A 15059-nucleotide genomic window follows, 5' to 3' on the forward strand; every position below is an offset into this window, starting at 1 on the left:
GCATAGTGGAAAGTGAAGCAGATTTTCTAAGATTACAAAGGGATCTTAATTAAATGGGTTAATAGGCTGAAAAAAGGCAAATGGAGTTCAATCTGGATGAATGCAAGGTATTGGATTTTGGTACAACAAACAAGGGAAGGGCTTATACAATTAATGTTAGGGCCTTGCGTAGAGTTATAGAACAGAGAGACCTAGAGGTTCAGGTACATAATTCTTTAAAGTTTACATAACAAATAGAGAGGTTGGTTAAAAAGGCAGTTAGCACGCTTGCCTTTACTACTTAACCCTTTGAGTTTCAGAGTTGGGACGTCATGTTGAGGTTGTACAGGACATTAGTGAGATTTCTTCTGGAGTACTGTGTCTGATTCTGGTCGCTGAGTTATAGGAAGGATATTATTAAGCTGGAGAGGGTTTAGAAGAGATTTACCAGGGTGTTGCTGGGTGTGGAAGGTTTGAATTGTTAAACAAAGGCGGATAGGCTACGACTTTCTTTCACTGGAGCACAGAAGGTTGAGAGGTGACCTTACAGAGAATCATAAAATCAGGAGGTGTTGGTTGTAGGTGTCTTGCCCTAGGATGGAGGATTTCAAGACTAGGGGACATATTTTAAGGTGAAAGGAGAGAGATTTTAAAAAGCTATAAGGGCAAACTTTTTTACACAGGTGGTTCAAGTGTGGAATGAACTTCCTAAGGAAGTGGTGGGCGTAGGTACAGTTACAAAAATTTAAAAGACACTTAGATAAGTGCATGAATAGGAAGATTTGGAGGAATATGGACCAGAAGCAGGCAGCTGGGACTGGTTTAGTTTGGGATTACGTGTTTCCTGGATCGGTTGGATTAAATAATCTACTTCTGTGCTGTATGACAGGGACAGCATGGGGTCAGACACAGAGTAAACTTCCCTCTATTCTTTTAAACTGGAATTAAAGCTCCTTCTACACTGTTCCTTTAAACATTCCGAGGACAGGAACTGCACACACTTAGTTACAAAGTAACACATCTTTTACATTGTCCTCATCAAACAATCTCAGCACGGGAATAGCAAGGGCTCTCTCTACTCTTTTATACTAAATATAAAACTGCCTCGAAACTGTCCCTCGAAACTGGGTAAAAACAATGACTGCAGATGCTGGAAACCAGATTCTGGATCAGTGGTGCTGGAAGAGCACAGCAGTTCAGGCAGCATCCAACGAGCAGCAAAATCGACGTTTCGGGCAAAAGCCCTTCATCAGGAATAAAGGCAGAGAGACTGAAGCATGGAGAGATAAGGACCCTCCCCTAGCTTATCTCTCCATGCTTCAGTCTCTCTGCCTTTATTCCTGATGAAGGGCTTTTGCCCGAAACGTCGATTTCGCTGCTCCTTGGATGCTGCCTGAACTGCTGTGCTCTTCCAGCACCACTGTCCCTCGAAACTGTCCCACGAAACAATCCCAGCATAGGTACAGCACAGGGTCAGATACAGAGTAAAAGTCTCACTACTCTTTTATCCTGAAAGTAAAGCTCCCTCGATACTGTCTACATCAAACACTCTCAAGAGACATACTGTGCGGGGCAGGATGCAGAGTAAAGCTCTTCTACTCTCTTAACCTGAAAGTAAACTAAAAGCAAAGCTCTCTTTGACAAGAATAGAAATAGCTGGAGAAAATCCATGAAGTGAGGTGGTCACATCTGAGATGCAGGAGGAGAGACCACCAGGAAAGCTAAAGTGAGTCAGCAGAGCGTGCAGGAATCCCTTGTGGCCATTCCCCTCAAAAACAAGTATATCATTTGCATACTGTTGGGAGGGGTGGATGATCGTTCAGAGGAAAGCAGCAGTAGCAAGGTCCGTGGCACTTTGACTGGCTCTGGGGCACAGCAGAAAAGGATAAAGATAAATAGAACCTTGGTGAGAGACGACTCAATAGTTAGGGGGACAGACAGGAGGTTCTGTGGCCACAAACAGGAATCCTGGGTTCCAGGGTCCAAGATGCCTCGGAGAGGCTGATTAATGTTCTCAAGGAGGACGGTGAGCAGTCAGAGGTCATTGTGCATGTTGACACAAATGAAATAGATAGAAATAGGGATGAGGTCTTGCCGATTGATTATAGAGAGCTAGGAAAAAAGTTAAAAACCAGGGCCTCAACGATGGTAATCTCTGGATTACTTCCAATGGCATGTGTTAGTGAGGGTAAGGTCAGAAGGCTGTGGTGCAGGGGGCAGGGTTTGAGATTTTTAGATCATTATGATCTTTTCTGGGGCAGAGGTGGCCAATTCAAGAGGGACAGGTTGCACCTGAATTGGAGGGGACCAATATCTTGGTGGCAAGGTTTGCTCGTGCTACAAGGGAGGAATTAAATTAGATTGGCAGGGGGTTGGGATCCTCAACAGTAGGGAGGCAAGTGTGAAGCTGGAAGGAGATGCAGTAATCAGAAATAGTAAGTTGAAGAGACAGATCAGGTTGGAACACAACGGAGAACGAGAAATGCCCGTTGTACTAAACTGCATTGTTTTCAATGCAAGAGGGCTGACAGGTAAAGCTGATGAACTCAGGGTGCGGATAGGTACATGGGAGTGGGATATTATAGACATTACAGAAACATAGCTAAGGGAGGGACAGGACTGGCGGCTCAATCTGCCAGGGTACAGGTGCTTTAGGCAGGACAGAGTTGGAGGAAAGGGGAAGTGGAGTTGCATTTTTGATTAAGGCGAGTTTCCCACAGCAGTAATCAGAGATGAAATAACTGAAGGATCATCTAGTGAGGCTAAGAAATCAGAAGGGGGTGGTGATGTCATTGGGGTTGTACTGTAGGGCCCCAAGTAGTCAACAGAAATTAGAGCAACAAATATGCAGAGAAACTGGGGAGACTTGCAGAAGCAATATGGTGGTCATAGTAGGGGATTTTAATTTTCTTAACATAGACTGGGATTGACACAGCATTAAGGGCTTAGATGGGGTGGAATTTGTTAACTGCGTTCAGGAAAGTTTCCTTACATAGATGGTCCTACCTGAGAAGGGACAAAACTCAACCTACTCTTGGGAAATAGAACAGGACAGGTGACTGAGGTGACATGGGTGGAACACTTTGGGACCGGTGATCGTGGTTCTATTAAGTTTAAAATAGTCAAGAAGGGAGACAAGACCGGTCCGCAGCTTCAAGTTCTAAATTAGGCAAGGCGAATTTTGATGGAATGAGACAGGAGCTTGCAGGTGTTGATCGGAGTAGTTTGTTTGCAGGCAAAGGGACCACCGGCAAGTGGGAGGCCTTTAAACAGGAGATAGCGAGAGTTCAAAGTCTACATTTTCCTGTGAGGGTGATGAGCAAGGTTGGCAGGAACAGGGAATCCTGGATGACAAGAGATATTAAGGCTTTGACCAGAAAAAAGGAGGCACATTTCAGGTACAGGCAGCTGGGATCAAGGGATTCCCTGGAGATATAAAGGAGATACAGGAGTTTACTGACGATGGAAATCAGGAGGGTGAAAAACAGGCACAAATAGCCTTGACTGAGGAGGTTAAATTGAATCCAAGGAAGTTCTTTAGTATAAAGGAAGAAGAATAACTAGAGACAGAATCGGACCAAAGTGGACATGGATGTGTAGAACCGCAGGAGATGGATGAGGTTCTCAATGAGTATTTCCCCTCTGTGTTTACTATGGAGAAAGACATGAAGACTTGGGAACTTGGGAAAGTTAGTTGTGACATCTTGGGGACAGTCCATATCACAGTAGGGGAGGTTTTGGATGTATTCAAGTGTATGAAGGTGGATAAATCTCCTGGGCTTGACCAGATATATCCAAGAACACTGCAAGAGGCTAGAGAAGAAATTGTGGAGACCCTGGCTGATATTTTTGCATCATTGTTAGCCACAGGTGATGTCCCGGAAGACTGGAGGGTAGCAAATGTTGTGCCATTATTCGAGAAGGGCTGCAAAGAAAAACCTGGGAACGAGAGGTTATTCAGCTTAACACTTGTAATAGTTATGTAAGATTCTGAGAGATAAGGTATACATACATTTGGAAAGACAGGGTTTGATTAGGCGTAGTCAGCATGGCTATGTGCATGGGAGATCATGCCACACAAATTTGTTAGAGCTTTTGGTAAGGTTCCACATGGTAGGCTGCTCTGGAAGGTTAGATCGCATGAAATCTGGCGGAGCTGGCAATTTGGCTACATAATTGGCTTGATGGTAGGAAGCAGAAGATAATAGTGGAAGGATGCTTATCGGACTGAAGGCCTGTGACTAGTGGAGTGTCTCAGGGATCATTGCTGGGTCCATTACTGTTTGTTATCTATATCAATGATTTGGATGAGAATGCACAAGGAAGGCATGACTAATAAGTTCGCTGATAACAATGAGTTAGACAGTATTGTGGAGAGTGAGAAAGGTTATCGGAAATTGAAGCAGGTCCTTGACCAGCTGGGGAAGTGGGCCAAGAAATGGCAAGTGAGGAGTTTAATATGGATAAGTGTGAGGTCTTGCATTTTGGAAAGTCAAATCATGATAGGAGTTTCATGGTGAATGGTAGGACCTTAAGAAGTGTAGTGGAACAGAGGGACCTTGGAGTTCAGGTGCATAATTCTCTGAAAGTAGGGCCACAAGTAGACAGAGCTGTGAAGAAAGCTTTTGGCACACTGGCCTGCTTCAGTCAAGGCATTAAGTATAGAAATTGGGAAGTTATACTGCAGTTGTACAGGATGTAGGTGAGGCCACACTTGGAATATTGTGTTCAGTTTTGGCCATCGTGCTATAGGAAGGATGGTATTAAACTGGAAAGAGTGCAGAAGAAATTTACAAGGATGTTGCCAGGACTCAAGGGTCTGAGTTATAGGGAGAGGTTGGACAAGCTCGGACATTTTCCTTTAGAGCACAGGAGAATAAGGAGGGATCTTATAGAAGCATATAAGATCATGAGAGGCATGGATAGGGTGAATGCACTCAGTCTTTTTCCCAGCGTTGGGAATCGAGGACACTCTCAAGGCAGGCACAGCACAAGGTTCAATACAAAATAAAGCTCCTTCTTCTCTTTTAAATTGTAAGTAAAGCTAACTCTACCATTGCTGAAAGTAAAGCCTCACCTACACTGTTCCCTTGAAGCGGTCTCAGTACAAGGACAGGATTAATACAGAGTAAACAACTCACACCCTTTTGCTTGATCAATTTAAACATGATTCCTCTGTATTTTAACTCCATTTACTTGCCTTCATTCTCAATCTCTCAGCATTCTTCTCCAATAAATAATTACTGATCTATATCTTGAAAACTCTTATAACAGATCTGTCCTGTTCCTTATTCCTCCATTGCTGTCCTGTCTCTGTCCTCCTCTCTACCTCAATAAGCCCTTGAATTTATTATTGGAGAGAATGGACTATTTCAGTGCAAAAATATTGTCCGCTGACGTCAGTGCATCTACCTGTGCACAAGTTCACAGGAATGTTACGATTACTGCCACACCCCAGAGAACCTCATCCTAATCCTGCCTGCTCTACCCTCTGACCCACAGACGATCCCTCGCAATTGCTTACTGGGCTTTCAATCCTGTGCCATATCAGCTCCAATAGTTGGGTGGTAACAGCTGAATGCTGCTCGAGCAGCCTCCCAGCACGCAGTCTCCAGATTGTGGCAATATTCACCTTGATGCACTTCAGCCACAGAGTCAGCACTGAAATCAAATGAGACACCAATGTCACATCATCCCATCACCATCAGCACAACCCGAGCACATCCTGATCCCAACACTCCCAACAATGACACATCTCCAAACCTGTGCTGTGCTAACTCAGTCACTCCCAACCCTGTGCCAACTTGGTCCTGACATCTCCCTGATCCCGACACCACTGAACCCATTCCCGATCCCAATGCTACTGACCCTATCTCAATCCCGGTGCTACAAACCCCATGTTAGGCAGCATCTCAGGAATAGAGAATTCGACGTTTCGAGCATAAGCCCTTCATCAGGAATAAGAGAGAGAGAGCCAAGCAGGCTGAGATAAAAGGTAGGGAGGAGGGACTAGGGGGAGGGGCGATGGAGGTGGGATAGGTGGAAGGAGGTCAAGGTGAGGGTGATAGGCCGGAGTGGGGTGGGGGCGGAGAGGTCAGGAAGAGGATTGCAGGTTAGGAGGGCGGTGCTGAGTTGAGGGAACCGACTGAGACAAGGTGGGGGGAGGGGAAATGAGGAAGCTGGAGAAATCTGAATTCATACCTTGTGGTTGGAGGGTTCCCAGGCGGAAGATGAGGCGCTCCTCCTCCAGCCGTCGTGTAGTTGTGTTCTGCCGGTGGAGGAGTCCAAGGACCTGCATGTCCTCGGTGGAGTGGGAGGGGGAGTTAAAGTGTTGAGCCACGGGGTGATTGGGTTGGTTGGTTCGGGCGGCCCAGAGGTGTTCTCTGAAGCGTTCCGCAAGTAAGCGGCCTGTCTCACCAATATAGAGGAGGCCACATCGGGTGCAGCGGATGCAATAGATGATGTGTGTGGAGGTACAGGTGAACTTGTGGCGGATATGGAAGGATCCCTTGGGGCCTTGGAGGGAAGTGAGTGTGGAGGTGTGGGCGCAAGTTTTACATTTCCTGCGGTTGCAGGGGAAGGTGCCGGGGGTGGAGGTTGGGTTGGTGGGGGGTGTGGATCTGACAAGGGAGTCACGAAGGGAGTGGTCCTTGTGGAACGCTGATAGGGGAGGGGAGGGAAATATATCCTTGGTGGTGGGGTCCGTTTGGAGGTGGCGGAAATGGCGGCGGATAATACGTTGTATGCGCAGGTTGGTGGGGTGGTAGGTGAGAACCAGTGGGGTTCTGTCTTGGTGGCGGTTGGAGGAGCGGGGCTCAAGGGCGGAGGAGCGGGAAGTGGAGGAGATGCGGTGGAGGGCATCGTCGATCACGTCTGGGGGGAATCTGCGGTCCTTGAAGAAGGAGGCCATCTGGGCTGTGCGGTGTTGGAATTGGTCCTCCTGGGAGCAGATGCGGCGCCATTTCCGCCACCTCCAAACGGACCCCACCACCAAGGATATATTTCCCTCCCCTCCCCTATCAGCGTTCCGCAAGGACCACTCCCTTCGTGACCTATTTCTACCATCTTTATTGTAAAGTGGAACCACAGTAGCTGTCCTCCAGCCGACTACCACCTCCTCCTCTATGGCCAGAGAAGAATTAAAAATTTTGGTCAGGACCTTGTGATTTCCTCTCTCTTCTCCTATAGGAGCTTGGGATACAACTCATCCCAACCTGCAGATCTATCCAATTTTAAATCTGCCAAAACTTCCAACACCTCCTTGCTTTTTATATCAATCTTCTCAAAAACCTGATGGCCCCTCTTGTCATATTCTGTACTTAGATCCTTTTTTCTCGCAAGTAAAGATGGATGTGAATTATTCATTTAACAGTACCAATGTCCCCTGACTTCATGCACAGACTGGCCCTTGGTGCCTAATGACACTCCTTACTCTACCCAAATCTTGTCACAGCTGATGTGACTGAGGTGATCTCATTGAAACATGTAGGATTTGTTCAGATCTTTACAAGATAAATGCTGAGAAGATGTTTACCTCCATGAGAGAATCTCGAGGACACAGTCTTAAAATGAAGAGGTGCCAATTTAAGGCTAAGAGGAGGATGAACTTCTTCTCTCAATGGATTGAGAGACTTTGGAACCTCTTGACACAGACACTGTGAGAGCAGAGTCCTTCTGTGTATTTAAGGTTGACATAGATAGATTTTTGATTATTAGGCAAATCAAGGGTTATGGGAAAAGGGCAGGAAAGTGTAAGGAGTGTTGGATCAGCCATGACCCTACTGAATGGAGAGCATATTGAAGCTGGGCTGTACCATTGAGACGGTCTACACCAGAACCATGATAGGGCAAGTGTACTTCCAAACTGTGTAACTTAAGAGACGGAGAGGATTTTAAAATAAATAGTGGGGACAAGGGATCAAAAGTGCAATATCAAATAGTAGAACAAAAGGGGAAAATAATAAGATGTGAAATAAAGATCAGAGAATGGTAGGACGGGCAGAGAGATAAAACCTAAGAATATACCAATAATAAAGACTAGATGCTACAAATATACCAAAAAGCCAAAACTAAAGGTGCTGTATCTGAAAGTACACAGCATTTATAACAAAGTAAATAAATTGATAGTACACAATGGAAAAAAAAATATGATCTGCTTGCCATTACAGAGACATGCATGCAGGATATCAGGATTGGGTCCTGAATATCACAAGTCAAGAAAAATAAAAAGCTAGGTAATGCTGGAGGGGTAGCACTGTTCATCAATGACACATCTGTGCAACAGTTAGTTGTGGCCTTGGTTCAGGAGATCAGGATGTGGAGAATCAGTTTAGTTGGAGATGAGGAATAGAAGCAAAAAGAGGTTGCTAATCGGAGTGGTGAACAGTAACTACAATGTGGGACAAAGCATACAACAAGAAATATTGGATGCGTGTGTTATAGGGACAAAATGAGTGGCAAGTCAAATGATTGATCAGAACATAAAGAATGCTAGAGAATGCCAGAAAATTAAAACAGAAGGAAGAACTTACAGTGTGAGAGGAAACTAGCTAGGTATAGAAAAATAAATTACAAGAGTTTCTACCGATATTGCTGGAGAAAGAATAAGTAAAGCGAGTGATGGTCCTCCAGAAAGTGAAAATGTGAATAAACAGTAGATGAGGAAATGGTGGATGAAATGAACAAATAGTCTAATGTGTCTTCACCATAGACAATTTAACAAACATTCCAACAATAACTGTAAATCAGCAGGTGGAAAGGAGAGAAGGACTGAGCAAAATACAATGATGAGAGAAGTGGGACGATGCAAACCAATGGGACTGCAGATTGTCAAGTCTCAGGGTCCAAACGTACTACATTCTGGGTTCGTTAAAGAAGTTGCTAATGGGCTAGTAGATATGTTGGTGTTCAATGTCTAAAATTTCCTAGACTCAGAAAAAATTCTGTCAAACTGGAAAGGAGCAGTATAACCCCTAAATTCAAGAGGAAGGGAGTCAGACAACAGGAAACATTCAGCCAGTTAATTTGCTGTCTGTTGTGGGACAATGTTTGAATTGATCATTAAAAAGAATATAGCTACATGTTTCAAAAAACTCAGGAAGAATTAGCCCTGGTTATTGTCAAAGGAAAATCATGTTTATTAGAGTTCTCTGAAGGAGCACCATGCACTATGGCTAAAAGGGAGCCAGTCGATGCTTCACACATGGATTTCCAGAAACCATTTGATAAGGTGCCACATTAAAGGTCATTTAAGAAAATGAAAGTTCATGGTGGGGTATAATATGTTAGCATAGACACATGATCGGCTGGATAGAATAAAACAGTGTCTTTATAAGTGGTTCTTTGGCTGGCTGTTGGAATGCGGCAAGAACAAGAACAAAGAACAATATAGCACAGGGACAGTTTGATTCCGCTAGGCCCACACAGCTCGTGACCTCATTACATCCTTGGTTCAAACATGCACAAAAGAGCTGAATTCCAAATGGGAGGTAGAATGACAGCCCTTGACATCAAGGCTGTGTTCAGCCAAAAGTGGCATCACGGGGCCCGAGCAAAATTGGAATCAATGGGTATCAGGGGGACAACTCTCCAGTGGTTAGATTCATACCTGACTGTTGCGAAGTTAGGTAGAGTATTTGTGGATTGGAAGGCAGGATGTTAGGCTTTGATGTTTGTAAAATGATAAGGGGAAGAGTGTGTGGTCCCTTTAAATGATTGTGTGTTTTTTTCTGTGCATAGCAATTTGAAAATGAGTGTCTGTGGGCAGCAGCTTGCCAGTTGCAAGTGTTCTAATTGAAACATCTGTATCAAAAGGCTATACCATTAGTAGCAATTTTACCAAGACAACAGATTTCTTAAATTTAGCCAATTAATTTAAACCAGACACTTGGAGACAAAAGACCAATTAAATTTAAAGGGGAATTATTTGGTTTGTTAGTGATTCTGTCAATTTGTTCACTGTTGGAGTTAGAAAAATAAATTGTTACTTTTTGGTTATAGAGTGAATGAAAGGATTTCATTTTATTTAACCACTCCTTTATAACAGACTTGGGGGTGAGAGGTAGGTTGTACCCCTTGTCACTCTTCATTTAACAGATTATGAGGCAAGGCAAGCCTCTCTGGATGATTCACATAGAAAGATGGTTGTGGTTGTTGGAGATCAGCTCCAGAACTCCATCAGGGGTTCCTCAGGGTAGCGTCCTAGGCCCAACCATCTTCAGCTGCTTCATTCATGACCTTCCCCCATCATAAGGTCAGAAATGGGGATGTTTGCCAATGATTGCACCACGTTCAGCACCATTTGTGACTCCTTTGACACTGAAGCAGTCTGTGCCCAAATGCAACAAGATCTGGACAATATCCAGGCTTGGGCTGACAAGTGGCAAGTAATCTTTGCGCCACACAAATACCAGGCTATGACTATCAATCTAACCACATCCTCTTGACATTCAATGGTGTTACCATTACTGAATGCCCAATTAGCAACTTCCTGGGAGTTATCATTGATCAGCTGGCTCATCACATAAATACAGTCAGGTCAGAGTCTAAGAATACTGCAGCAAGTAATTCATCTCCTGACAAGTCAGGTATGTGATGGAATACTCCCCACTTGCCTGGATGAGGGCAGCTCCAGCAACACTCAAGAAGCTTGACACCATCCAGGACAAAGCAGCTCGCTTGACTGGCACTATATGCACAAGCATTCACTCCATCCACTACCAACACTCAGTAGCAGAAGTGTGTCCTATTTACAAGATGCATTGCAGAAATTCACCAAATATCCTCAGACAGTACCTTCCATACCAAAGACCACTTCCATCTAGAAGGACAAGGAGCTTCAGGTTCCCCTCCAAGCCACTCACCATCCTGACTTGGAAATATATCACAGTTCCTTCACTGTCACTGGAGCAAAATCCTGGAATTCCCTCCCGATTGGCATTGTGGGTCAACCTCCAGCAGGTGAACTGCAGCAGTTCAAGAAAGCAGCTCACCGGCTCTTATTCAAGGGCAACTAGGGACGGGCAATAAATGCTACCCAGCCAGTAATGCCCACATCCAAAAAAAACATTAAAAAAGGCCCTTCGGCCCTCCAAGCGTCGTCGACACATTTTGCCCTTCCATCCTAAATGTGTCTCCACTTACAGGATCCGTAACCCTCTATTCCCTCCATATGCATGTATTTGTCCAGGTATTTCTTGAATGCTGCTATTGTGTCTGCTTCCACCAACTCCTCTGGCAGCGCATTCTAGGCACTCACCACCCTTTCTATGAAAAACCTGTTGTGCACATCTCTTTTAAACTTCCCACCCTGCACCTTGAACCTGTGTTCCCCAGTAATTGACACCTCCAACTGGAGAAATAAAATCTTATACTTTCCACTTTATTCAAGCCATTCACAGTCTTATAAATTTCAATCAGGTCGCCTCTCAAACACCTGTGTTCTAGTGAAAACAAGCCCTCTCTATCCAACCTTTCATCTTCCCAGACAACATCCTGGTAAATCATTTCGATACTCTCTCCAAACATCCACATTCTTCAAGTAGTGTGGTGACCAGCACTGTACGCAATATTCCAAATGTTGTCTAACTAAAGTTCCATAAAGTTGCAGCATAACTTGCCTACCCTTATACTAAATGCCCCTTCCAATGAAGGCAAGCATGGCATTGGCCTTTTTCTACCTGTGCTGTCACCTTCAGTGATCTGTGGACTTGCACATCCAGATCCCACAGCATATCAATACTCCTAAGAGTTCTGCCATTCACTGCATAATTTTCACCTGTACTTGACCTTCCAAAATGCATCGCCTCTCATTTGTCTGGATTAAACTCCATCTGCCATTTTCCTGCCCATACCTCCAGCTGATCTATATTGTGCTGTATCCTCTGATAATCCTCCCCACTATCCACAATTCCTTCAATCTTTGTATCGTCTGCGAGCTTACTAATTAGAGCAGCTACATTTTCCACCACGTCATTTACATAGACCATGAACAGCAGAGGTCCCCACACTGATCCCTGTGGAACACTGGTAGTCACAACCCTCAATTCCGAAAATCATCCTTCCACTGATACCCTCTGTCTGCTATGACTAAGCCAGTTCTGTATCCATCTTGCCAGCTCACCCCTAATACCATGTGATTTCACCTTTTGTACCAGTCGGCCATGAAGGACCTTGTCAAAGGCTTTACTGAAGACCGTGGAGACAATATCAACTGCTTTTCCCTCATCAATCATCTTTGGCATCTCCTCAAAAAACTCTATCAATTCAATGAAGCATGACCTCCCCTGCACAAAACCATGCTGTCTATTGCTAATCAATCCATTTGCTTTTAAATGTGTATCGATCTTGTCCCTAAGACTCTTTTCAAATAATTTCCCTACCACTGACATGAGACTCACAGGCCTGTAATTTCCTGGATTATCCCTGCTACCCTTCTTAAACAATGGGACAACGTTGGCTCTTCTCCAGTCCTCCGGGACCTCACCTGCGGCCAAGGAGAATACAAAGGCGCCTTTCAATGTTCCAGCAAATTGTTTTGTCTCTCTCAGTCTTCTGGGACAGATTCCATCAGGACCCAGGGACTTATCTACCTTAATACTTTTTGAGATGCACACCTCTTCCTTTTTAATAGCACCTTGGCTTAGAAACTCGATATCCTCTTCCCTGAGATCATCCTCCACCAATTCCTTCTCTTTGGTGAATACCAAAGCAAAGTATTTGCTTCAGACCTCACCCAGCTCTTCTGGCTCCACAAACACACATTCTTCCCTTCGTCCTCGACTGAGTCGACCCTTTCCCTGGCTACCTTCTTTCTTTTTATATATGTATAAAAAGCCGTGGGATTCTCCTTCATCCTGTTTGCTAATGACTTTTAATGACCCTTTTAGCCCTTCTAATTCCTTATTTAAGTTCTTTCCTACTTTCCTCATATACTTCAAGGGCTTTGTCAGTTCTCATCTTCCTAGACCTTACATATGCTTCCTTGTCCTTTTTGACCAAGCTCATAATGGCAGGAACATGCCATCCTGAACTCTCATCAACTGCCATTTAAAATACTCCCATGCGTCCAATGTTGATTTACCCCCAAACAGCCAATAAGAATTTTCCAGTTCCTGCCTAATATTGTTGAAGTTTGCCTTGCCCCAATTTAACCATCTTCACTGGGGACTGTGGTTATCCCGATCCTGACTATCTTAAAACTCATGGTTTTATAGTCACTACTCCAGAAATGCTCCACCATTGAAGCTTTACTCAACTGGCCAGGCTCATTTCCCAAAACCAGGTCTGATATATCCCCTTAGGCCTTTCCCTAGTTGGAGACTGTTCACATACTCCGAGAAAGTGAGGACTGCAGATGCTGGAGGTCAGAGTCAAAAAGTATAGTGCTGGAAAAGCACAGCCAGTAAGGCTGCATCCGAGGAGCAGGAGAATCAACGTTTGAAGCACAAGCTTTTCATCAGGAATATCAATTCACCTGCTCCTCAGATGCTGCCTAACCTGCTGTGCTTTTCCAGTGCCACACTTTTCGACTGTTTACATAGAGTCACTGAGATATACAGTACGGACATAGACCCTTCGGTCCAACCCATCCATGCCGACCAGATATCCCAACCCAATCTAGTCCCACCTGCCAGAACCCAGCCCATATCCTTCTAAACCCTTCCTATTCATATACCCATCCAAATGCCTTTTAAACGTTGCAATTGTTACCAGCCTCCACCACTTCCTCTGGCAACTCATTCCATATACGTACCACGCTTGTGTGAAAAAGTTGCCCTTAGGTCTCTTCCATATCTTTCCCCCCTCACCCTAAAACTATGCCCTCCAGGGAAAAGACTTTGTCTATTTACCCTGTCCATGCCCCTGTAATTTTGTAAACCTCTATAAGGTCACCCCTCAGTCTCTAATGCTCCACGGAAAACAGCCCCAGCCTGTTCAGCCTCTCCCTATAACTCAAATCCTCCAACCCTGGCAACGTCTTCGTAAATCTTTTCTGAACCCTTTCAAGTTTCACAACATCTTTCTGCTAGGAAGGAGACCATAATTGCACACAATATTCCAACAGTGGCCTAACCAATGTCCTGTAAAGCCGCAACATGACCTCCCCGCTCCTGTACTCAATATTCTGACCGAGAAATGAAAGCATACCAAACTCCTTCTTCACTATCCTATCTACCTGTGACTTCACTTTCAAGGAGCTATGAACCTGCACTCCAAGGTCTCTTTGTTCAGCAACACTCCCTAGGACCTTACCATTAAGTGTATATGTCCTGCTAAGATTTACTTTCCCAAAATGCAGCACCTCACATTTATTTGAATTAAACTCCATACTCGTTTAGTATCTCCCCCATTTTCTGCGGCTCCACATAAAGGCCGCCTTGCTGATCTTTGAGGGGCCCTATTCTCTCCCTTGTTACCCTCTTGTCCTTAATCTTTTTGTAAAATACCTTTGGATTCTTCTTAATTCTATTTGCCAAGGTTATATCATGTCCCCTTTTTGCCCTCCTGAATTCCCTCTTAAATATACGCCTACAGCCTTTATATTCTTCTAAGGATTCATTCGATCGATCCTGTCTATACCTGACATATGCTTCCTTCTTTTTCTTAACCAAATCCTCAATTTCTTTAGTCATCCCACATTCCCTATACCTACCACCTTTCCTTCCACCCTGACAGGAATATATTGTCTCTGGATTCTTGTTATCTAATTTCTAAAGGCTTCCCATTTTCCAGCCACCCCTTTACCTGCGAACATCAGCCCCCAATCAGCTTTTGAAAGTTCTTGACTAATATCGTCAAAATCAGCTTTTCACCGATTTAGAACTTCAACTTTTAGATCTGGCCTATCCTTTTCTGTCACTATTTTACATCTAATAGAATTATGGTCGCTGCTCCCTCATTGACACCTCGGTCACCTGCTCTGCCTTATTTCCCAAGAGTAGGTCAAGCTTTGTACCTTCTCTGGTTCGTACATCCACATACTGAATCAGAAAATTTTCTTGTACACACTTAACAAATTCCTCTTCATCTAAACCCTTAACACTATGGCAGTCCCAGTCTACATTTGGAAAGTTAAAATC

The 15059-nt window shown here is 44.3% G+C and overlaps 1 protein-coding gene across 1 annotated transcript in view; it reads right to left on the minus strand.

Annotated features, from left to right (window-relative positions):
- si:ch211-225b11.4 (tRNA (32-2'-O)-methyltransferase regulator THADA) overlaps positions 1-15059 on the minus strand; it is a 308818-nt gene that overhangs the window by 225350 nt on the left and 68409 nt on the right. The window contains exon 9 of the mRNA XM_060843883.1: positions 5504-5640. Within this exon, the coding sequence (XP_060699866.1) occupies positions 5504-5640 (137 nt within the window). The remainder of the gene's footprint in view (positions 1-5503; positions 5641-15059) is intronic.

Source organism: Hemiscyllium ocellatum, chromosome 24 (genome assembly GCF_020745735.1).
Source record: "Hemiscyllium ocellatum isolate sHemOce1 chromosome 24, sHemOce1.pat.X.cur, whole genome shotgun sequence".
NCBI lineage: Eukaryota > Metazoa > Chordata > Chondrichthyes > Orectolobiformes > Hemiscylliidae > Hemiscyllium > Hemiscyllium ocellatum.